Source organism: Muntiacus reevesi, chromosome 4, assembly GCF_963930625.1.
Source record: "Muntiacus reevesi chromosome 4, mMunRee1.1, whole genome shotgun sequence".
Classification (NCBI taxonomy): domain Eukaryota; kingdom Metazoa; phylum Chordata; class Mammalia; order Artiodactyla; family Cervidae; genus Muntiacus; species Muntiacus reevesi.
Genome location: NC_089252.1, coordinates 13633209 through 13658474, shown reverse-complemented (window position 1 = coordinate 13658474; position 25266 = coordinate 13633209). Strand labels below are relative to the sequence as shown.

The window sequence follows — 25266 nt, the reverse complement described above, 5'->3', positions numbered from 1 at the left end:
GTTTGGTAAAAGTATCATGTGTTTTGAAGTTGAACACATCTGTTTCTGTCATTTATTAGCTATTAATTATATATAAATCACCTAACTTACATTACAGTTACTTTCCTGTAAAATAGTATAACAGCACCTGCTTCACTATTTTGCTGAAATAAATACACTGATGTAATGTGCTATTTGATGGATAATAGTTTTTCAAGTGCTAGGTTCTTTCCTACTTCTCTTATTCAATATCTGTTCTTTGCCAGGAACTAAAGTAGAGTACAGGGGTAAATAAAATTGACAGAAATCTTTCCCTTGGAGAACTTGTAGTCTGATGGAAAAGACAGCCATCAACTAAATAATTATTATAAAGACTATTGAAAATATTATGGAAGAAGAATACAGGAGGAATGGATTTTTGAGTGAGATGACTTACTCTAGTGTTGGGAGGAAAGGTGGTGTCAGAGGAGGCTTCTCAGAGGTAGCAATCTCAGGCCTGCAGTACATAAATCTAATCTTTTTGTTTGTTTGTTAGTTTTTATGGCAAGGGTAGGGGAGGAAAATGGAGACTCTTTTGGCGTCTCGAACATGTTATAAAAGCCCAGAGCCCAAGGGGCTTATAGTTTTAAAAATCCCTAAAAATCTTAAATCAAGAGATTATAAATAACAGCAGATAGTTCTCACAGTTTTAAAGCTCTTCTTTCCAAGGTCTAGAGATCACTCCTCTTATTGAATGAAGGGGTTGAAGAGGCACAAAGAGTTTAACCCAGAAGCACGTTCCTTGGGAGGGTCCTGATCATGCTTTCTGGGGGAAATATGACCCCATTCTTCTTTTACAACTGCAATTTTTGACAATAATATTATTCAACTATCAAATTTTTTTTCCCCTCATGACACTTAAAGGAGCTTTAATTACAGAGTAGAAGGAGCACATACACACAATATACTTTTATTATTTTTCAGAAAATGCATTCTTTTGATCTGTTCTATTTTGTAACTGATAGAAATTACTTTTTTCAATGGAATCACCCAAACTTTGAAGGTTCCTATACCAAGATCACTAGGAGACAGTCTCAAGTTCACCTTTTTCAACGTTGTCACTTGACAAATGGCTATGTGTCTTGGCTTATGATGTAGGATTTTTCAAGTTTCCTGACAATGTTGTCTGCTCTATCATGTGATTAGGTTCTAAAAATACCTAGAGTTACTAGAAAACTTGTAAAGACAATTTTTAATTGAAAAAAAGCAGTTTTGAGATTATTTTAATCTCATAATATCACAGTTATTTTATCTTGATGGAAGGCTAATAATAGATGGTAAATATTTTAAGCTTTGAGTCAATTTTTTTATTACAAGCTAAAGAGAATGAACTGGGTGACAGAAACGGACAAAAATAAACCTGATAATAACTACATAAGTCCTGGGCAACTTGAGGGAACAGATTATTATCAACAAATTTCTCAACCAACATTAAAGTTTGCATTTTGAATAAACATTAAATTGAAAACAATATGGCAAAGAAAACAAAATAAAAACTGCAACTACAAAGATGAGTTAATTAAATTAAAATTGGATATGACACCAAATATTCAATGAAGTAGCCTACCACATAAAGAAAACATTTATGCAAAAAGTTATTTTCCTACAGACATGCAGTAGTCTGTAAAACTGAGAATTTTTGCAATGTAAGAACTATGTTCTATAACTTTAAGTGTCTTATATTTATGAGTTGTAAAAGATCACATGGGAAAGAAGACATCACTTCTTTCCTTTTAGAAAAAGATACCCAAGGCTTTCATTTCCCATGGTATTGCTAACTGGAGTCTGATACTCACATCTACTAACCACATCTTCTTGATCTATGGTTGGTCCAGGAAAGACATTGCCAGCTTTGATTTCTGTGACTTTTCCAATGCTTCTGTGACCTACCATTATCCTCTTCACTTGCATATTAGTTTTCCTTGTTGCATTATCGTCATTGACAATTACAGCACAGTCTTCTAAGATTCCCACATAATACATTTTTAATGTTTTTTTAAACATTTTAAAACACATTTTCTTGATTACTACCTTTAAAACATTAACATAAGTCTATCCTGGACCCTATGAATGAATATCTTAGAACTAAATATTGATATTTCATTTTTATGCCTTTATCTGTGGTGTGTCTGTAACTGTATTGGAACTTTAACTGTTATGAGCTAATGAGAAAAGAACAGATAGACTTAAGACAAAAAAAAAAAAGTACTTTTGGGGTCAAGTAAAGGCCAAATACCCTCATGGTACTTAGACTAATAAAGAGTTCATAGTTATTTGAATAGAAAAGGAGATAAGAAAATTGAATTGCCATATAAGGGCAGTATCAGTTCAGTTCAGACCAGTTCGGTCACTCAGTAGTGTTCAACTCTTTGCGACCCCATGGACTGCAGCATGTCAGGCCTTCCTGTTCATCACCAACTCCCAGAGTTTACTCAAACTCATGTCCATTGAGTCGGTGATGCCATCCAACCATCTCATCCTCTGTCATCCCCTTCTCCTCCTGCCCTCAATCTTTCCCAGCATCAGGGTCTTTTCATATGAGTCAATTCTATGCATCAGGTGGCCGAAGGATTGGCAGTTCAGCTTCAGCATCAGTCCTTCTGATGAATATTCAAGACTGATTTCCTTTAGGATGGACTGGTTGGATCTCCTTGCAGCCCAAGGGACTCTCAAGAGTCTTCTCCAACACCACAGTTCAAAAGCATCAATTCTTCAGTGCTCAGCTTTCTTTATAGTCCAACTCTCACATCTATACGTGACTACTGGAAGAACCATAGCCTTGACTAGACAGACCTAAGTTGGAAAAGTAATGTCTCTGCTTTTTATACAGAGGTCTTGAATTTCAAAAAAGCAGTTCTGTAAGAGTCATCAATTCCATATTCATGCTGTAGGCAATAGGTTTCAGCAAAAAGGCTATGTACTGCACTAAGGTTGTTAATTTGAAGTTTTTATATCTAATTTGTAAACTTGGTTTTTAAAATTTTATAAGAAATATATTTGTGTATATATGAAAGTTTACACAAGTTTATACATTAAATAATATTGTAATAAAAGCAATTTAAGTCAGCAGAAAATTTAGTTCTTTCCAAATTGTCAATATTTTACTCAAGTTTGAGCAACCTGTTTCACCTTAGACCTGGCATCCACCACTGGAATTATCCCATAGACAGGGGACTTGTAACTGTTTGTTTTATCATTGGGAGCTCTGTTGATTAGAAAGTTCAAGTTTCATTACTTCCTAAAATTACATTTCCTGTAAGTTCCAGTCATTGGTAGTAGTTATGTTATTACTTAGGAACAGGTCAAGTCTGCTTTTTGTTAGAACTGTACCTTATAAGAGACTAATTCATGTTTTTTCCTACTGTTACTTCCACAAATGTTTTTAAAAACTTACTTTGGACAAAACATTGTACATTATTGTTTTTTTTACTTTCTAAGTTAAACGGCTTTCAATCTTTCCTTGAAAACTTTTTCCTTCTCCCCTAAATTATAATAACTTACACACACGATAGCATTGTCTCTCTTATGACACCTAAAAATAAACACATAGATATTTCTATTCAATATCACTAACAATGAAGAAGTGAAGTGAAGTCGCTCAGTTGTGTCCGACTCTTTGCGACCCCATGGACTGTAGCCTACCAGGCTCCTCCGTCCCTGGGATTCTCCAGGCAAGAATACTGGAGTGGATTGCCATTTCCTTCTTCAAGGAGATCTTCCCAACCCAGGGATGGAACCCAGGTCTCCCACATTCCAGGCAGATGCTTAACCATCTGAGCCACCAGGGAAGCTCATCACTAAAAATAATGAATAGCAATTATTACACTCAACAATATATCAAGCATCAAGTGCTTACTCAGTCATTTCTGACTCTTCGAGACCCCACGGACTGTAGCCCACCAGGTTCCTCTGTCCATGGAACTTCCCAGCCAAGAATACTGGAGTGGGTTGCCATTTCCTTCTCCAGGGAATTTTCTCAACACAGGGATCCAACTGGGTCTCCTGCATTGCAGGCGGATTCTCTACCATCTGACCCAACAGAGAAGTCCTTAGGCACCAAGGGACACATTGCTCTTGCCAAGAGCTTTGGTTCTAGTTGGAAGTGATTACAATTCCATTACAGTTTTACATACTAAAAATTACAGTTCTATATACTAAAAATAAATATTGTAGGAGTTTAGAGGTCAGAATTCTGAGTCCTAGAGTTGTTACTGGATGTTTCTAGGTCCCAACAAGGGTTAGGTCTTCAAGCGTACTTTGGGTATGAGAACATCCAGCGGTAAGCACGCACACAAGCGTTCTAATCAAAGTAGCGCACATTATTTGTATGACCCAAACTGAAAGCCAGATTTCCTTGCTCTTTGCTTAGTCCTTTCTCCACTCTTTTGAACAGAAAGAGGAAATCTTTGCTTGAGAGAGCAAATACGTGATTAAACTACAAGTTTTCGAACGGCAACTGAAATTTACACTTGGGAAATCTCTAACCTTTTTGTTTATTCCTTGGTTAACCTTCAGGCAGTGAAAGTTGTTACACTTCTTTTTGAATTGAATTTCCTTTTGGTCTGACTTCAGAACAGACCAGAATCAAAGGACAGCTTCTTACTTTCTTAAAACAAAAAGTCGAAAACAAAACCTCGGAAATACGAAACAATACAGGAAGTCTGGAATGTAACCAAGTACACTGCGTTTCCGGAATCCTGTTTGCCCTAAAGCAAGATGGCGGGTCCCTTTGCACATGCGCAGGAGGACGCTTGGGCGTGGCGGGGAGTTCCGCCGCAAGCGGTCGCGCTCCGGGCAGGGATTGGCGGCGCCGGGGCCGAGAGGCGGAACCGGAAGCGCCTGTGTGGTGCTGGTCTGCGAGTTCAGCCCCAGCTTCTTCCTAGCGCCCTGCTCTCGGCTCTAGGTGTACCTGTTACCCGGGGGTCCCATGGGGGAAGCGGAGAAGTTTCACTATGTCTACAGCTGTGACCTGGACATCAACGTGCAGCTTAAAATGTAAGAGAGTCTAGGGACGGGGACGGGGATTGCCGAGGCTGAGGCGGGGCGGCAGGGGCCTGCGGGTTGGGGGAGAAGATGGTTATTAGCTTGAGGGTCGGCCCGGCCACGGCCGGAGGGTTGCAGCCGGGGCAGCGGAGGCGGACTGGAGGTCGGAGAGGGGCGGTGCATACGGCCGAGGGCGCGATCTCGTGAGAGAGAAAGCGGTCGGAGTAAGTCCGTCAATTCCGCGGGGTTTGTTTTCCAGAAAGCGTTTTGCTATTCACAGCAACCTTTTGTGGGATTATTACTGTCTCATATTACAGAGAAATCGAGTCTTGGTTAAATCGTCGTCTTGCCGTTATAACTGGAAGATATTACTTTAAAACGGGACTGGAAGGTGGACTGGAGACTGAAGAAATTACGGAGAGGCAGATAAAGTAGCTAATTGGATATAGTACTAAAAACATGAGAGGTGAGAGAGGCTTAGATTGACTCTTAGGAACAGTCAGTTATTATTGTTCAGCTACTGAAGCTGGAAGTCAGTCAAAGGTGAAGAGGGTTCCGGTTGTAAAGGGATCAGAATATATGAGAAGAGATCTTTGCAGGAAAGTCTTGAGGCATCACAGTTGAAGTCCAGGACATGACGTCTTGAGACGACACTAGTGGAACCAAGATGGGGAACAGCTCGGACCAAGTTGGAAATTATGGCCATTAGCAACCTCTTAGATACATTTTAACATGTGAAAACGATCATAAGTTTTCACAAGTTATTAATCTAACATCATTCACCATATTTTAGTCAGTATTCAACAAATGTACCTCGGGCAAAAGGCTGCACTTATCTCAGTCGTTAGATGCTCCCTTGAATGAGTGTTTCTGAAAGTCACTTACTTCAGGCACTGATAAGTCCTTTACTTTTGATTTTGTGGTGGCAGTAAGAATAACGTATCAACAACCAAACTGCACCTTTATATTGCTTGACACACCCATTTGAAGTAGTTTCTACAGATAGAACAGTCGATGTTTATATAGGACCTGTGTTGCCATCATCTGGTAAAGGACTTTCCTTCAGTCCCATTCCTCTCAGTGTTTCTTGAGTATATGAATGCATTTTTTATTTGTTTGAAACTTTTGGACATTAAAAGGAAAAATGAAAAAATTTAAAGAAAACTGGTCCCTTATTAATAGATGCATTGAGTATTTTGAGGAAAAATAAAGCATAAATCAGAAGTTTGGCAAAATTTAGTCCTAACCACCTTTTATTTTCTGCGACTGATTTTGGGGAGGGCAGGAAGTATCAATTTAGGATCATAAAATCAAAGAGTAGTAAATTTTAAAATTATGTTTTCCCCAGGTCTTTTCATCTCTTTCTATCATTTTAATAATTTGCACTTTGATGTCCCATTTCTCAGTGCCATAGTTGAATATTGAACTGCCCACAAGACATGGTCATTTGGGGTGTTCCAAAGCACTTTAGAAGTAACTTGTCCAAAAGGGAGCACATCTTTAGCCTGCCTTTTTAATGTTAATCTTCTCTCACTCTATTTTGGTGACAGTTAGCATTATCCACTGAATTGGTTAAGATAGAAAATGAGTCTTAAGAAGTCATACAGATCCCCTTCTCTCACCTCTGTTTCATCATTCACAAGTTGCCTTGAATGTGCTTGCTTAGTATCTTTGATCCGTGCCCCCTGGAAAGCCCACTGCTCTATCCTTAATCTACCCTTTTCCTTTTAATTTTGATAGTCTTCCAATTGACCTTGCTTCAATCCCATCTCTCCATTACATTCTTACACTCCTGCCAAAGTATCATAAACACAAATGTGATTATAGTACTCTAACTTCAGATTGTTCAATTAACAGGTTTTTGAATGTACATTTTGTTACAGGCACTGCACTGAACGTGGTGGCTACTTTTTAGCTTCATTGTCTGCCTCCACTTGATTCTCATCTCTAGCTTCTTCTCCGCATGAGCTTTATGCTTTAGCTGTACCAACTTGTAGTTCCCCAGACACACAATCTTACCTTTTTGCCTTTATATGCTGTACTTTAATTCTGGGATGACATCCTGCCTGTAGCTCTTCATCTCCCTTGTATTGTTCAGGCTCATTTCAGACATCTATCTGGGTGATGAGCCCCTGCCTCCAAGGTGTTCCTGAGACTTTTTGATGTTATTTTTCTGTAATGGGAAAAATACTGGCTTTGGCATCCTCTGTCCTGGTTTTTATTGTCTGCTCTGTTACTTACTTTGTGATCTTCAATAATAAATTCGATTTCTGAGTCTCTGTTTCATGATGTATAAAATGGTAAGATGGTGGAAAGTAAGTAAGAAAATGTCTATAAAATGCCTGGCACAATATATGATGTAATCTTGATTTCCAAGCAATGTTCCCATCTCTTTTATAATCTTATGCATGTTTTTTTATGACTTAAAGCACTGTTATTTCTTAATTTATAAAAACTAGGTAATACATCTACATAGTAAAAAAAAAAAATAAATTGAAAGTATAAGAAAGTATGCAGTTAACAGTAAGTTTTCTCCCCAGAATAAGGACTTAATATTTTCTTGTAACACTATTTTGTTTATCTTGTCTTTCATTTCTGGGCCTGTATGCCTAGTACAGGAAATGTTGTTGGAAGAATATAGGAATAAGTGGTCAACTTGAAATTAATAAAATTTAACTAATTCTTGGAGAGCAGGTGACATCTCAAAGATAGATCCAACAGTTGATGACAAAGTTTAAAATTATGAAGCCTAAAATAGAGAAATATGTTGATGAAAATAGGAATGATCTTTGGTATGCTAGGATTTTAAGAGATCTCTAGACTTTTGTTTCATCTATAGGAAAATGTTGCGGTAGCATAGGTTTACTAAGACATAACCATAAAGTCTTCTTAGTATTTGTTAGGTTTGTTTTAAAAAAATGTGTCTAAATGTTATTACTTTTATGCTTTCAGAGGAAGTTTGGAAGGGAAGAGAGAACAAAAGAGTTACAAAGCTGTTCTAGAAGACCCAATGTTGAAGTTTTCAGGACTGTACCAAGAAACATGTTCAGACCTGTATGTTACTTGCCAAGTTTTTGCAGAAGGGAAGCCTTTGGCCTTGCCAGTAAGAACCTCCTACAAAGCATTTAGTACAAGATGGAAGTAAGTTGTTTTCTTGCATATGGTGGGTTCCTAACTATTCTCTGATTTTTTTTATATAGATATTGAAAGTATTATTTGGAAGGGATAGCAAAGGAATTAAAATTATTTAGTACCTATAACCAAAGATCGAGTAGGAACCTACTCAGATAAAGTTATTATACATAACAGTATTATAACTAGTTGAGGTAGAAGTAAATTTATGTTTGTATTGAGTATATTGACATATTTTTATGTGAATAAGAATTTGACAGATTCACAAAGTAACTCAAACCAAAAACACATCTCGACATTTGTTCCCATTCTATGCCCTTGAACACAGAAATACTTCTGGATAGTCAGATGTTTCAGCTGATATTTGGAATTCAGATCTTTAGAGAGAAAGAGATGTATTGTCATCTGGATCAGATGTTTATCTTAAATAACTATTTTTAAAAGTTCTTGGTTTATTAATCATGGTATAGTAGCAGGCCATTGTTGGTATTCAAGGTAAATATAGTGAATATGAAGTTCCTGTTTTTCTTGTAGGTCCTTAATAAAATCTCTTGACACTTCTTTTTTGATAGATTGAATGGTGTAGTTTTAATGTTTGATCCATGAGTGTTATTCAGTACCTTGGTAGGCTTGGGGCAGGATAAGCAGGTTGTGTGTCTCTCTAGGAAGGAATTTATACACGTAGTTTTCATGGAGGACAGGGGATGGCCACATGGACTCTCAAGCTGTGCTGTTGAGGGTGCAGCCCTCTCCCCACTTCTTTTTTTTAACCAAGTGTGGCCCGGTGGACTAGGAAAAGTTTTCTAGAGAGTCAGAAACCTAAGCTCTGATGATCTGTCTGCATGGAAACTAGCTGTTTTAATGGTGTGTGTGTGTGTGTTTAAGTAGTCTTTTTTGTGGCTGTACACACACACACACGCAAGTATGTGAATGCATTTGTGTTTTTTTTTTTTAAGTAGTCTTTTTTGTGGCTACACACACACACATATGCAAGTATGTGAATGTGTTTGTACTTGTTATTCTGGAAAATTTCAAACCCGCAGAAGTAGAGAATAATGTCATGAACTTCCAGCGCCCTGTCTCCTAGCTTCCTTAATTACTAACTCAAGGCCACTGTTTTTATTTCACTGTTATTTTGAAGCAAATTCCAATATTGTATCATCTTAAATATTTCTGTATGTCTCTAACATAGCTACAATACCATCATTACACCTAAAACAATCTTCCAAAACTCCTAAATTGTATCAGAGGTTCTTAAACTGGAATCAGGAAATGTACAAAAACTTGAAATTCTATGCAGAATTTTTTGTGTCTTATGTGTTTTTATAGGGACAGCTCAAAGCTTTTATTAGACATTTTGAGGTGGCTTTTGACCCCAGAAAGACTTAGAACCAGAAATTTAGGTCTATAAAGTCAACATTTATGGTGAATTCCGCTTTTTTAGGAAAATTGTATGATGATTCTATTCCGTGCCTCGGCAATAAAAGAAATTAGAGCAAAAGCAAATTCCCAGTTATAAGCAAGTTAGCATCTTTCTCCTCTTCCTTCCGTTTACCAACTCCTCTCTACATTATTTATGTATTATGTATTTCAAGAATTTAAAAACTTTCGTATTTGTTCTCTCAAAGTTTGAGATTTTTAATTTATGTTTTTTAAATTGTGAAGCTAACAAAGTACTCTAAAATATCTAGAATGACTTTTTTTATTATTATTATTAAAAGGTTTAAGACAGTTGTGAACAAAATAGATTGGGAAAATACTTCATGTTGGGTAAATATATGAGGCTTTTGTTTTCTTTTAAATATACATAAACTTTGGGCTTAGGGGAAGCACTTGCAGATTTTGTGTATCCTGCTCTTTAGTATTTAATAGTTGAATTTTTTTACCAATTCATCAATACAGAAACTGCAGTTTTTGGCTAACTTTATATAGCCATTGTTTTCTATAAGTACTTACTTAAAAGAAGAATTGCGTATACTGTGGGGAAAATAAAACTATACTATGAAAGGATCTCTTGCTGTCTTAATTTTTGCATTTCCTTAGTTGAGAAAGTATTTTTGGGTAGGATAAAATTCTAGGTTGTCTAAATCTGATTTCTGAGTTTCTAATAGTGAGTCGTATGAGTTTAAAAAATGAAGAATTCATTCAAAATTGCAGAGAAGGCAATGGCAACCCACTCCAGTACTCTTGCCTGGAAAATCCCATGGACGGAGGAGCCTGGTGGGCTGCAGTCCACAGGGTCACTAAGAGTCGGACACGACTGAGCGACTTCACTTTCACTTTTCACTTTCATGCATTGGAGAAGGAAATGGCAACCCACTCCAGTGTTCTTTCCTGGAGAATCCCAGGGACGGGGAGCCTGGTGGGCTGCCATCTATGGGGTTGCACAGAGTCAAATATGACTGAAGCGACTTAGCAGCAGCAGCAGCAGCAGCAGAGTTTCCTTTAAATTAATAGCCATCTCTAATTTTCCTATAATATAGTGGATGTAAATGTTTTGTTCTTTAAATTTATAAAAATTCTGTTTAGTTTCTTACTGATGCAGATGTATCTGACCTAAACTCTTGATATGCCCTTTGAGAATAATTTTGAGCAAACAGAATAATTTTGAGCAAACAGAATAATTTTGAGTAAACAGGAGAAGCAATTCTGTGTGTCTGCTGGATATTGCTTTGTGTGTTTGCATGGTTTTCTTTGGGGATTTTAAAAGCCATCTGTTGTTTAAGGGAGTAGAAATGATCAGATAAATCAAGTATTAAGTTTGAATGCAGAAGAAAATTTGCAGAGGTGGATAGAGAATGAAAAAGAAAAATGAGAGAGCTATGTTGTCATTACTGTTAGTAAGAACAAACATCCCTTAGTGAAAGCATATGTACAAACATGCTTTGAAAGCATTAAAAAGCAATAGCTAAACATTATTGGTATTAATAAATGAGTGAAAGAAAAATCTCACCTAAAAAATTGTCATATGTTTGTCCAGAGCAGTCTAGTAACTTCTTCATATTACAGAGTTACTGGATGGTCTCCTTTGACCTCTTTGAATTTTTGTTGGTTTCTTCTGCTTTTTTGAGATACTGCTATATATTATAGGACCATATATAACATGTTTTGAGCGTGAATAATTCTAATTTCTTTCTTTTCTTAATAAAAAGCTGTTCTGGAGGATACTTGCATTAAAAAAATCATAGTTTGGTTGAAAACAAGTTTGGTTCTAATAGGTTTAAGTGTTTTCCCAGGTTTTTATTTATTGTTGTTGTTTTTTTCACCAAGTTATGTCCAACTCTTTGCAACCTCATGGACTATAGCTGGCAGACTCCTCTGTGGGATTTCCCAGTCAAGAATATTGGAGTGGATTACCGTTTCCTTCTACAGAAGATCTTCCTGATCTAGGGATCAAACCCATGTCTCCTGCTTAGCAGATGAATTCTTTACCACTGAGTCACCAGGGAACCGTTATTATAGCCTTGTGTCTTAGTCATATTGTCTGTTCCTGCTTTTTTAAAATTGGAGTATGATTGATATTCAGCAAAGTGATCTGTCATACATATACATATTTATATATCTGTATTATTTTTTATTCTATTCCATTATAGTTTATTATGAGATACTGATTATAGTACTCAGTGCTGTATAGTAAATTTTTGATGTCTGAGTTTCTTGATTAAAGGACTCATCAGCATTATTTTTCATGAATTTTGTCTTTCAAAATTTTTTTCATGTGTTCTGTAGGCATACCTCAAAGATACTGCAGGTTTGAGTTTAGATCACCACAGTATAGCAAATATTGTAACAAAGTAGTTTTTTTGGTTTTTCAGTACATATAAAATTTACCTTTATACTATCCTGTAGTCTCTGTGGTATGCAATAGCATTGTGTCTAAAAACACATTATATGTGCCTTAATTAAAAATGACTTTATTGCTAAAAACTTCCTGTGATCTGAACCTTCAGTGAGTCATAGTAGTAACATCAAAGGTCACAACAGATTACCATAAAAACATTAATAATGAAAAGTTAGAAATATTGCAAGAATTACCAAAATATGACACAGAAGCACAAAATGAGCAAATGCTGTCATTGGAAAAATGGGGCCCATGACTTGCTAGATGCAGGGTTGTCATAAACCTCAGCTTGTGAAATATGCAGTATCTGCAAAGTCCAATAAAGTGAAGTGAAGTAAAATACAGATTTTTCTGTATTTAAAGTTGAACTTGCCTAGAGCAAAATTGAGGTCAGTGCCATGTTAATTTTTGTACTACTAACTAATCTTTGGGACATTTTCTCTGAACCAAATTTTTTGTATGGTTTGTTAATTTAGAAGAAAGTTATACACATATGTCTATGTTGATTTTCTATCCTTACTTATGTTTTTGTTTACCTTGTTTTCATAGCTGGAATGAGTGGCTAAAACTGCCTGTGAAATACCCTGACCTGCCCAGGAATGCCCAAGTGGCCCTGACAATATGGGATGTGTATGGACCAGGAAAAGCAGTGCCTGTGGGAGGGACAACAGTTTCACTGTTTGGAAAATATGGGTAAGCATTTTCTTCTCCTAATGGGAATGCTGTGATTTTTGTTAGGAAGTAGTCATTGGAAGCTGGAACCTTATTTTTAGGGTGGGGAAAAAAAAGACAATTTGGCATATACTGTAACTGCTTTGTTATAAGGTTTTTCTGCTTTGTCATAATAATGAGAAAAAGAACAATAAATGGTATTAAAAAACACTAATGCACTAATTTGCATAATGGTAATGATTAAAATAGACAAGTTAATTTTTGTTTTAAAAATTTACAGATAATATTAATAGAGGCTTATTATGGGGAAAAAAAATCAGAACAAAACCAAAAACATGATAGTCCTGAAGGGTGTTATTTCTCTATCCGTTTTCTCCTGAACAGAGAGAGAGCTACTCAACTCTTCATCTTAAGAAAATTGTTGATGTTCTATTTTTTCTATAAATTGGTATCTTGTTAACCTGCAAAGGTGATGATTATTTGTTTTTTTTTTTTTAGTTTTGTTCTTAAGTTTTATCATGACTTTTAAGTAGTTTTGAAGTGTTTCAACCCGTTGCTCTTTTTATTCTTTATAATTCTCACAAAATTCCTATTTTTGATCATTAGGAACCCCTTCAAATTGATCCTGTCTTCACCAGTAGTTATTGGTAGCTTCTTTACTAGAGTCAAACTATTCCAGGCCCATTGGGCAATTTTCTGCCTCAGACCTGGAGTCTGAAAGAAGTCCTAGTCCCTTTTGGTATGAAGTAATAGAGATCATAATCTAGATATCATCATAAAATGTGAGCAGAGATGATCATATTATGATATTTTTGTTTACTCTTTGTGTTTATGTTTCTGTGAATTGCTTTTTCATATTCTTTGCCTGTTTTTAAAAATTGAGGTATAACTCACATTCCATAAAATTCTTTGCCTTTTTTTGAGTTGTCATTTTTCTTTTTAATGTGTATGAGGTCTTGAGGTCTTTGTAGATTAATGAAATAAGCCCGTTGTGTGTTACATGTTACAAATATTGTTTTTCCTGCTTGACATTGTCTTTTGAATTGTCATGTATTTGTTTATTGCTTATTCAGTTGCAATTCATGAATCTTAAATTATGATATTGAATGTAGCAGCTTTGTATAAGCCAATGGTGGTTAGGAAGGCAGGTTGTACAACTAGATTGTCTGAGTTTAAAACCTGGATCTTTTCGTTATTGGTTTCTCTGGTAGCTCAGTGGGAAAGAATCCATAGCTACCAATGCAGGAGACTTGGGTTCGATCCCGGAGTCAGAACATCCCCTGGAGAAGGAAATGGCAATCCACTCCAGTATTCTTGCCTGGGAAATCCCATGGACAGAGGAGCCTGGTGGGCTACATTACATGGGGTCACAAAAGAGCTGGGCATGAATTCACAGCTAAACGACACCACCACCTTAACACTATGTATAATTCTTAGCAAGAAATAATTAGCAAGAAACAACAGCAACAACTTTTGCTTATTATTTGTGTACCCTTGGGCAAGTTATTTAATCTCTTTATGCCTCAGTTTCCTTTTCTGTAAAATGAAATCATATTAATGGTATTTACCTCAAGAATAGTTTATGATGATAATTGCCAAAGACATGTAATATGCTTAAGAAGTACTAAGTAAATAGTAGCTGTTGTTATTTCTGAACTATTCTTGTTAGTTTTGAATACTATTAGTTACGAAATGTTTTAATATTGGAGAGGGATAATCTTCATTAGTAGTCATTTCAGAATTTCTCTGAATACTCTCTATATTTTATAAGATACATTTTAATATTTCCTCAGTTTTAAAAGGAAAGCTCACTGTTATTTTGTTGGGAAACTGATTGAATTATATATGTGAATTACAGGGAAAAGTTGATAATCTTATAAATACTGAATTTTTCTATTCAGAAATAAGGTGTCAGAAAAACTTCAACTCAGGAATAAAATTTAGGTGTAATTCCATTTATAATAGCTTGATTCCTTAGTAATGAGTAGGTGTCTTGGTTTAATGTACCTATTAAAGAATTATTTATTATTAAAATCTATGCAAAAACAATACTTTAGACATAGTGTGATACATTGTGGCCTCCAGTTTTAAACACAATTTTTGATAAAATGACATGTTATAGTAAAATGGACATATTACAAAATCAGTATTGTTCCTTTCCCAAAGTGTTTGTTTCTTTTTGTCTCTACGAGGGTGAAATTTGTTTGCCATACATAAAAAAAGATTTATCACTCTTAGTGTAGTTTTACTGGTTAAATGTTCTTAAGAAATAGCCAGATAGACCTCTTGGTTTTTCCTCCTGGCTTCTTCATAAGTGGTTTGCTTTCTGAAATATCAGTGGGAGTTTCCCTCATGAAAACATCTCTTTTAACACTCATGCATTTTCATTGGCCTTAGGACACAGTTTCAGGAGGCAGTCTGACTAGACTGTAGGTGTGAGACAATAGAAATGTCCACAGAAGTACGGTGGAATAACCTGCCTACGGCCAAATAAACTCAGACCGACGTAGTACATGAAATCAGAAGTAATCATTGTGTGTATGTGTGTTTGTAATAACTCATATTAGATCACCTCCTATTCCCTCTAGGCTGATGCTTCACCTCAGAAAAAGGAAATCTGAGAAGCTCTATGAAATTAAAATAACTCCTTTTTCTCTGTGGGTCCTGGGGCCTTTCCTTGAAGGGGAATTGTGTTGCAGTAGAGACAAGGCATTCTCTCGCTGGATATTAGACTTCCTGTGTACTTTTGGATTGTGGAAGAATATGGTATTCAGGATGTTTCAGGTGCTTTAGGAGAGTGCAGACACCTGCTTGTACTGCTGGGTCACAGCTGCTTTTCTGGGTGGGGTTGCTGACACTCATGGTGAGAAAGTAGCATGAGTCTTCTGGATGACCTCAGGAGGACGCCTGTGCAGTTTTTTCCACATACCCTTAAAAATCATGTCGTGTGCCACCACCGCTCTCATGACTTAGGGAGATGGTGGTTTAGACCTTCGCTTCCTCAAACGTTTCTTAGCACCTACCTCACTCTTGTTCCTTAAATAGTCCTAGTATGGACTTGCTATTTGCTAATATCTATTTTGTATACCTGAATCAGTGTGAATCAGTACTTCTTGGAAAATAGTGTAATTAATTGAAAGACAGATCTGTTAGGATATGGCTAGAATAACTAATTATCCTCATTTTGAAAATATAGCTTGTGAGATTTCTAAGTAGCTAAAGAATGGATTGATCATTAGGTTGAATTGGCAAAGGACCATAGGCTTCTCTTGTAGATTTTCCAAATGTGGATTCTGAAGTCAAGGCAGTCGCTTCTGTAGTGGCTTGGCCCCCGGAGCTGAAACATTAGCAGCAGCTGTTGTTGGGGCGTCTGCTGATGTCTGAGGGTGATCCTGCTGTACTGTTTTCTTCTGCCTTGGTGTGTGTGTGTGTGTGTGTGTGTGTGTGTGTTAGTCACTCAGTTGTGTTAGTCACTCAGTTGTGTCCAAGTCTTTGGCACCCTGTGGACTGTAGCCTGCCAGGCCCCTCTGTCCATGAACTTCTCTAGGCAAGAATACTGGAGTATATATACTCCGTGGATCTTCCCGACCCAGGGATCAAACCTGGGTCTCCCGCTTTGCAGGCAGATTCTTTACTGTGTGAGCCACGAGGGAAGCCCCTTGCAAAATGCCTTGCTGGTTTGGCTTAATTTCCCAAGTGGACTTAATCCACTGAGCATCTTCCGACTTGTCACCTGGAATTTTTGTGTCTGCTTAAGTCACTTCAGTCGTGTCCGATTTTTTGTGATCCTGTGGACCGTGGCCCGCCAGCCTCCTCTGTCCATCTGCAAAGGTGCCGTTAGTGTTAAAAGAAAGTAATATGTTCACTTGATCATTTGAATCACTTGGCATCACCCCTACCCTCCATGTCCTCTATCCTTTAATTTCTTTTCCAGGTCCATCCCAAGGCACCTAAATCATTTAGTAAACTAACATCCTGCCAAATGTACTGATTTTTTACTTAGTTAAGTTTAGCCAAACTATTCAGTTGGGGGGTAAGGAAAAGGAGAGAAGAAAGGGAAGCCTTCTGCTGTTTCTGAAGATACATTTAAGGATATTCACTGAAAGTGGTGTTATGACCTCACTGTACCCAGTTTCTTGGAGATTAAGAAGGTCTGCTGGATGTTGAATCTCTTTCAGTTGAAAGGGAAAGAAAATAAACTTGATAAAATACTTTTTTAATAATATAATTTTTCTTTAACATGATAGATAAATATTGAGAGTTTTGATTCTTAACAACCATTTCATACGTTTTGTATTGGGCTTATAAAGTAAGCTTTTGCAGATATGGCTGCTAGATATTTACCTGTTTATTGCCAGGCTCAGAAACTTTTAATACATTTGGTCCTTAATCTTATACTGCTGGTGAACTTGTAGCAGTCCTTTACAGTTCCCAGTCTAAATGCTTATGGCATCCTTACTTACATACATTACATAATGTTCAGTGAAAATTCTCTTTATTATCTCAGGAAAATCTGCTAAGAAATTTTCCATTGGTCATATAAAGATAATAATGGTTTAAAAATTTATGTAAACCTTTTACAGTTAAATAGGACCTCATTGAAAGCTCAGTAGGTAAAGAATCCACCTGCAGTTCAGGTGACCCCAGCTCGATTCCTGGGTTGGGAAGATCTACCCACTCCAATATTCTGGCCTGGAGAATTCCATGGACTGTATAGTCCATGGGGTCGAAAAGAGACAGACATAACTGAGTGACTTTCACTTTACAGTTAAATAGGGTTTCCCTGGTAGCTCAGACAGTAAAGAATCTGCCTGCAATTCAGGAGATCCCGGTTTGATTCCTGGGTTGGGAGGATCCCCTGGAGAAGAAAATGGCAACCCACTCCAGCATTCTTGCCTAGAAAGTTCCATGGACAGACCATGGCGTTGCAAAGAGTCGGACATGACTAAGCAGCTAACACACACACACACACACACACACATCACATATACAGTTAAATAGTGTTTTTGAAGATAGTAAGAATGTATCAGTATATCCAATGTGTACCTAATTAAGAAAATTATTTAATGTAGAAGTCTTTGGATTTGCCTGCTCGCCTGCACACACTTTTAGTCTTAGTCTTTCCATTGCAATTGACAACTTGCCCTTTCAGCTTTGAGGGTATGTTGTTTGAATACTTTATAATGTCTGAAAGACCTTGTTAACACTTAAAAGAGAACACACTAACAGAAGACATCTGTGCAGTGCATTTTAAAAAGTTACCCAGAACTGCTTTATGAGTCTGTCCAACCTCTACTCTGGGTCTTCTTGGTAGCTTGCTTTCTTATGTAAAGAAAGTTAATCATTTTTATTGCTAGTTGCTTTACACTGCTGTATCAGTTTCTGCTGTATAGCAAAGTGGATCAGCCATCCATATATACATATCCTCTCTTGTATGTATTTCTTTCCTATTTAGGTCCCCGCAGAGCACCAAGCTAAGCTCCCTGTTCTATGTAGTAGGCTCTCCTTAGTTATCTAATTTACACATAGTAGTGAATATATGTCAGTGCCACTCTCCCAATTCATCCCCCCCACCCCTGTTCCCTCTTAGTATCCATATATTTGTTCTCTAGGTATGGGCCTCAGTTTCTGCTTTGCAAATAAGACCTCCTTTACCATTTTTCTTGATTCTTCATTGAGATATGATACTTGTTTTTCTCTTTGACTTACTTTAGTCTGTATGATAGTCTCTAGGTCCATCCACATCTCTGCAGATGACACAACTCTGTTCCTTTTTTTGACTAATATTCCATTGTCTATATGTACCACATCTCCTTTGTCCATTCTTCTGTTGATGGACATTTAGGTTGCTTTCATGTCCTGGCTATTGTAAATAGCACTGCAGTGAACATTGGGGTTCATCATGATTTTCTCTGGGTATATGCCCAGTAGTGGGGCTGCTGGCTTGTATGGGAGTTCTGTTTTTAGTTTTTTAAGGAACCTCCATCTTGTTCTCCATAGTGGCTGTGTCAGTTCGTATTCCCACCAACAGTGCAAGAGGGTCCTCTTTTCTCCACACCCTGTCCAGGGTACAGTTTTTGATGATGGCCATTCTGATTGGTGTGACATGATACCTCATGGTAGTTTTAATTTGCATTTCTCTAGTAATTAGTGATGTTGAGCATCTTTTCTTGTGTTTGTTGACTACCTGTATGTCTTTGGAGAAGTGTCTTATTTAGGTCTTCCTTCCTTTTTTTTTTTTTATATTGAGTTGCATGACCTGTTTGTATATTCTGGAGATTAATCTTTTGTCTGTTGCTTCATTTACACATATTTTGTCCCATTCTGAGGGTTGTTTTTTCATCTTGTTTTTTATTTCCTTTGCTGTGTGAAAGCTTTTAAGTTTAATTGTGTCCCATTTGTTTATTTTTGTTTTTATTTTCAGTACTCTAGGAGATGAGTCCAAAAAGATCTTGCTATGATTTCTGTCAAAGGGTGTTCTACCTATGTTTTCCTCTAAGAGTTTTATAGTATCTGGCCTTATATTTAGATCTTTAATCCACTTGAGTTTATTTTTGTGTGTGGTGTTAGGTAGTGTTCTAACTTCATTCTTTTACATGTCGCTGTCCAGTTTTCTCAGCACCACTCATTGCAGAGACTGTCTTAGGTCCGTTGTATAGTATTGCCTCCCTTGTCGTATATTACGTGACCATAGGTGCGCTGGTTTATCTCTGGGTTTTCTATCCTATTCCATTGATCTCTTGTTTTGTGCCAGTACCGTACATCTTGATTACTGTTCCTCCAGCTCTGGTTTTCTTTCTGAAGATTATTTTGCTCTTCAGGGTCTTTGTGTTTCCAGATAAGCTTTAAAGTTTTTTGTTCTCATCTGTGAAAAATGTCATTGGTAATTTGATAGCAATTGCATTGAATCTGTAAATTGCTTTGGGTAGTTTAGTCATTTTCACAATATTGAATCTTGTAATCCAGGAACATAGTATATCTCTCTATCTGTTTCTGTTGTCTTTGATTTCTTTTATCAGTATCTTAACAGTTTTTTGTGTACAGTCTTTTGCCTCCTAGGTAGATTTATTCCTAGGTATTTTATTTCTTTTTGTTGCAGTGGTAAATGGAATTGTTTCCTTAATTTCTCTTTCTAATTTTTCATTGTTAATGCACAGGAATGCAAGAGATTTCTGTGTGTTAATTTTGTATTCTACAACTTTACCAAATTTATTGATGAGCTCTAGTCATTTTCTGATGGCATCTTTAGGATTTTCTATGTACAGTATCATGTCTTCTGCAAACAGTGACAGTTTTACTTCTTTCCCAGTTTGGATTCCTTTTATTTCTTTTTCTTCTCTGATTATAGTGGCTAGGACTTCTAAATCTGTATTAAATAAAAGTGGTGAGAGTGGACACCCTTGTCTTGTTCTTAGAGGAAATGCTTTCAGTTTTTTACCAGTGAGAATGATATTTGATGTAGCTTTGTCATATATGGCGTTTATTATATAGAGGTAGTTTCCTTCTATGCCCACTTTCATAAGTGGTTGAATTTTGTCAAAAGCTTTTTCTGCATCTATTGAAATGATTACATGGTTTTTATTCTTCAGTTTGTTAATATGGTGGATCACATTGGCTACTTTGCATATATTGAAGAATCCTTGCATCCCTGCAATAAATCCTTGATCCTGGTGGCTGATCCTTTTAATGTGCTGTTGAACTATATTTGCTAGTATTTTGTTGAGGATTTGTGTGTGTATGTTCATCAGTGATACTGACCTGTAATTTTCTTTTTTTTGTGATAACCTTTGTTTGGTTTTGGTATTCAGGTGATGGTGGCCTCATAGAATGAGCTTGGGAGTTGTCTTCCCTCTGCAATGTTTTGGAAGAGTTTGAGAAGGACATGTGCTAGCTCTTCTCTAAGTGTTTGACAGAATTCCCCTGTGAAGCCATCTGGCCCTGGCCTTTGGAACATTTTTAATCACAGCTTCAATCAGTACGTGTGTTTGGTCTGTTCATATTTTCTTTATCTTCCTGGTTCAGTCTTGGAAGGTTTTATCTTTCTGAGAATTTATGCATTTTGGGGGTGTATAGTTGTTTGTAGTAGTCTCTTATGATCCTTGGTATTTCTGCAGTGTCAGTTGTAACCTCTTTTTTTTGTTTCTAATTTTATAAATATGAGTCCTCTCACTTTTTTCTTGATGAATCTCGCTAAAGGTTGACTGATTTTGTTTATCTTCTCAAAGAAAAACCTTTTTGTTTCATTGACCTTTTCTATTATTTTGCCTTTATTTTTATTTATTTCTGCTCTGATCATTATGATTTCTTTCCTTATACTTACTTTGGGTTTTGTTTGTTCTTTCTCTAGTTGCTTTAAGTGTAAGTTTAGGTGGTTACTTGAGATTTTACTTATTTCTTAAGGTGAGAATGTATTTCTATAAACTTCTGTCTTAGAACTGCTTTTGCTGCATCTCAGACTCTGGCCTGGCCCAACTTCTGCATGTACTACTTTCCCTCAAAGTCCACTGCTGCTAAAGCTAGACTTGTGTCAGTTGTGGGACACTCCTTGTCTATTCAGATGTTCCACAGATGCAGGATTTACCAAACCTATTGCAGGGCTTCAGTCTGAGGCTTGTGCAGCTACCTGGAGAAGATTTCATTCCTCTTCCTTAGTTGCACAGCCCCTGAGGCTCAGCTTTGGTTTTGGCCCCAGTTCTGCATGTAAGACCCCTTCAGGCATCTGTTCCACACCCATGCAAAAGGGAGCGAAAGCAAAGGGGCTGACTGAGACAGACAGGCCCACGAGGGCATTGCAGCCACGGCGGGGGGTTTGTGAATTGCCTGTGGTGATGGAGATTGGCAGGCAGTTGAGCAACAGAATGTGGCATGCTTACTCTGGTGGGAGTCCCTCCAGGTGTCTGTGGAGGCAGGGGCTGGCATGTGGGGACAGTGACACCCCCGCCCCCTCCCCTCTACTTCATCTGCCACTCAACAGTGGTGTCTCATTTCCTAGGCAAACCATACTTCCTTTAGGGACATTCCATTAGGGACCTCACACTTCTGTTCTCTTTCTTGTATCTGCAGGGTCAACAGCAGTCCTCTCTCCACATCCGTTTTCTTGTTCAGTCGTGTCTGACTCTTTGTGACCCCATGGGCTGCAATATACCAAGCTTCCCTGTCCTTCACAGTCTCCCAGAGTTTGCTCAAACTTGTGTCCATTGAGTCAATGATGGCATCCAACCATCTTGTCTTCTGTTGTCCCCTTCTCCTCCTGCCTTCTATCTTGCCCAGCATCAGGGTGTTTTCCAGTGAGTTGGCTATTTGCATCAGGTGTCCAAACTATTGGAGCTTCAGCTTCAGCATCAGTCCTTCCAATGAATATTCAGGACTGATCTTTTAGGATTGACAGGTTTGATCTCCTTGCAGTCCAAGGGACTCTAATGAGTGTCCTTCAACACCACAGCTCAAAAACATCAATTCTTTGGTGCTGCAGTCCATGGGTCACAAACAGTTGGACATGACTGAGTGATTGAATAGCAACAACAACCTTCTTTTTGATCCAACTCTCACATCCATACATGACTACTGAAAAAACCATAGCTTTGACTAGATGGACCTTTGTTGGCAAAGTAATGTCTCTGCTTTTTAATAGGCTGTCTAGGTTGGTCATAGCTTTTCTTCCAAGGAGCAAGCATTTTTTAATTTCATGGCTTTAGTCACCATCTACAGTGATTTTGGAGCCCAAGAAAGTAAAGTCTTTCACTGTTTCCATTGTTTCCCCACCTATTTGCCATGAAGTGATGGGACCAGATGCCATGATCTTAGTTTTTTGAATATTGAATTTTGAGCCAGCTTTTTCACTCTTTTTCACCTTCATCAAGAGGCTCTTTAGTTCCTCTTCACTTTCTGCCTTAAGGGTGGTGTCATCTGCATATCTGAGGTTATTGATATTTCTCCGGGCAGTCTTGATTCCAGCTTATGCTTCATCCAGCCTGGCATCCAGCCAGACATGTACCAGCCTGGTACATCTTGATTTAAATAAGCAGATTGACATATATTGTATTGTACTTGACATATATTGTCAAGTACAGCCTTGAAATACTCCTTTCCCAATTTTGAAGCAATCTGTTGTTCCATGTCCTGTTCTAACTATTGCTTCTTGACTTGCATACAGTTTTCTCAGGAGCCAGGTAAGGTGGTCTGGTATTGCCATCTCTTTGAGACTTTTCTACAGTTTGTTGTAATCTACATAGTCAAAGGCTTTAAGTAGTCAATGAAGCAGCAGTAGATGATTTTCTGGAATTCTCTTGGTTTTGCCAGGATTCAACAGAGGTTGGTAATTTGATCTCTGGTTCCTCTACCTTTTCAAAATCCAGCTTGAACATCTGGAAGTTCTCTATTCACGTACTGTTGAAAAACCTAGGATTTTGAGCATTACTTTGCTAGCATGTGAAATGAGTGCACATGAATGAGTGCACAATTGTGTGGTAGGTTGAGCATTCTTTGACATTGCCTTTCTTTGGGATTGAAATGGGAGCTGACCTTTTCTAGTCCTGTGGCCACTGCTGAGTTTACCAAATTTGCTGGCCTGTCGAGTGCAGAACTTTAACAGCATCATCTTTTAGGGTTTGAAGTAGCTCAGCTGGAATTCCTTCACCTTCGTGCTCTTAGCCCCACACCTTTGTACTCAGTCCCCTCTGCTCCCACCAGCACTGACAGATTCCTGTCTTGGGCAGTGGCACCCATGGCTGATTTTGAAGGAGGCTTTGGGTTGGACGATGCTCAGGGTGCTGGAGCCTATCCTGGCAGAGGGGACCTTGGCTTGAGGTGTGTGTGAAGGGTGAGCCTGCTCAGATGGGTGCACCTCCCAGGGCTTGTAGGGGCCGAAGCGGGTGGGTGGGGATGGGGATCACAATGCCAGCCCCTCCTGTTGCTCACCACTCAGCAGTGGTGCCTTGCTTCTGTGGTGTCCTGGCCTTCTGCAGACTTTCCCAATTGTCGGACTCCTTACTCCTGTCCCTTCAGGCTCCCTTCACAACCAGCAGCTGTCCCCTTCCTGGGTCCGTGCTCCAAACCCCACTTGCCAGCACCCAGCCTCCTCTGGACAGGAGACACGTGACTCAGGCTGGGCTGGGCGACGCTGCAGTACAGACTGTGTGCACAGTTCTTACTTGGTCCTGCCTTCCACTGATGGTCCACGTGTTCTCCTTTGATCCTCCGAAGGTCCCTTTCTGTCCCCGCTGATTTCCCCACATGAGGGGATTTTCTGACTGCAGGAACCTCTCCTCACCTTCAGCTTCCCCCCAGGGTTGCTGGTTCCTTTTTTGATTCTTTTTTTTTTTTTCCTTTCTTTTTTCCTACCCTACTGCGAGGGAATTTTTCTTGTCATTTTAGGTGTTAGAAGTCTTCTAATGTTCAGCAGGTGCTCTGTGTGAGAATTGTTCCATTTATAGATATATTCTTGATGTACTGGTAAGGAGACCTGAATTCCGTGTCCTTCTCTTCTGCCATCTTGACTCCTCTTTGATAGTTTTTGAAGGAAGCAAAAGCGTGACAAAGGTGATACAGTCTTTCACTTTAAAGTAGGATCATCCAGTTCAGTCTGAATTCTGACGATATGTTAAATTTCTGATTTGTAGACACAGGCATGTTTTCTTATTGAATACAGTGTTGTATTCCCTTTTAGACATCTCTCTTATGCAAAAGAAGACAGGAGAAAAATTAGCCTCTACCCAGCGAAAAGGAGAATAGTAGCTTATATTGAACTCTTATTGTATGATAGGCACAATTCTAAGTACTTTTTACTTGTACTGGTTTATTTAACATTTCTAACTCTGTGAGACACGGTTACTCTTTATAGTCTCATTTTGTAGATGAGGAAGCTAACGCAGAGATGTTAAGTAATTTACCAAAAGTCTTATAAGTAATAGTTGGCACAGCAGGGATCCAAATCCCAGCTGTTCAACACCACTGTCTATTAATACTATGCTGAATTGTCAGTTAAAGTAGAAAGTTATATAATTATTTTAATGTTAAGTTTCAGTTGATGTAAATGTGACATTCTCCCTCTGGGTAGAAATTTTGTTTCTGTTTCTAAGATCTCCACTGAAGTGATGAAGTGTGTAGCCTATTCCTGATGCTTCTCTTTTTGCACTCGACCTTTGGAATATCTGTAATAGTTCTAACTGCTTGAAGGGAAAAAGAAGGATGTGAAAAACTGTGCTATGTGGATTCAGTTGCTTGGTTAATTGCTTTATATTCCACTGGAGGCTTGCTGGAATTGTCTCTATTTAGAAATCTAAAATTTCCCATAATGAACTAAATTAATTTTGTCCTGAATATTCTTTTTTTTTTTTTCTGAATATTCTTTTTGCCTAGCATGTTTCGCCAAGGGATGCATGACTTGAAAGTCTGGCCTAACGTGGAAGCAGATGGATCAGAACCCACAAAAACTCCTGGCAGAACAAGCAGTACTCTCTCAGAGGATCAGATGAGTCGCCTTGCCAAGGTAAAAAAGAAATTATTGAAATAGGTGGAAAGCTTTGAATGATAATTTGTTGTATAAATCGACATTATGAATTCTGTGAGGTTACTTTTTAATTTAAATTCAATCTTTTAATAATAGTTTTATTGAAATATGA

At 37.8% G+C, this 25266-nt stretch overlaps 1 protein-coding gene and 1 long non-coding RNA gene across 3 annotated transcripts in view; one reads left to right on the top strand and one right to left on the bottom strand.

Annotated features, from left to right (window-relative positions):
* The window catches only part of LOC136166259 (uncharacterized), a 33387-nt gene extending 28749 nt beyond the window's left edge, over nt 1–4638 (bottom strand). For both annotated transcript variants that reach the window (XR_010662875.1, XR_010662874.1), the window contains exons 1-2: nt 4504–4638; nt 3661–3815 (exon numbers count right to left, since the gene is read on the bottom strand). This is a non-coding gene — a long non-coding RNA (uncharacterized lncRNA). The remainder of the gene's footprint in view (nt 1–3660; nt 3816–4503) is intronic.
* Nucleotides 4639–4858: 220 nt separating this feature from the next.
* PIK3C3 (phosphatidylinositol 3-kinase catalytic subunit type 3) overlaps nt 4859–25266 on the top strand; it is a 158475-nt gene continuing 138067 nt past the window's right edge. The window contains exons 1-4 of the mRNA XM_065932329.1: nt 4859–5013; nt 7954–8142; nt 12524–12667; nt 25004–25133. Coding sequence (XP_065788401.1) covers nt 4946–5013; nt 7954–8142; nt 12524–12667; nt 25004–25133 — 531 coding nt within the window. The 5' untranslated portion in view covers nt 4859–4945. The remainder of the gene's footprint in view (nt 5014–7953; nt 8143–12523; nt 12668–25003; nt 25134–25266) is intronic.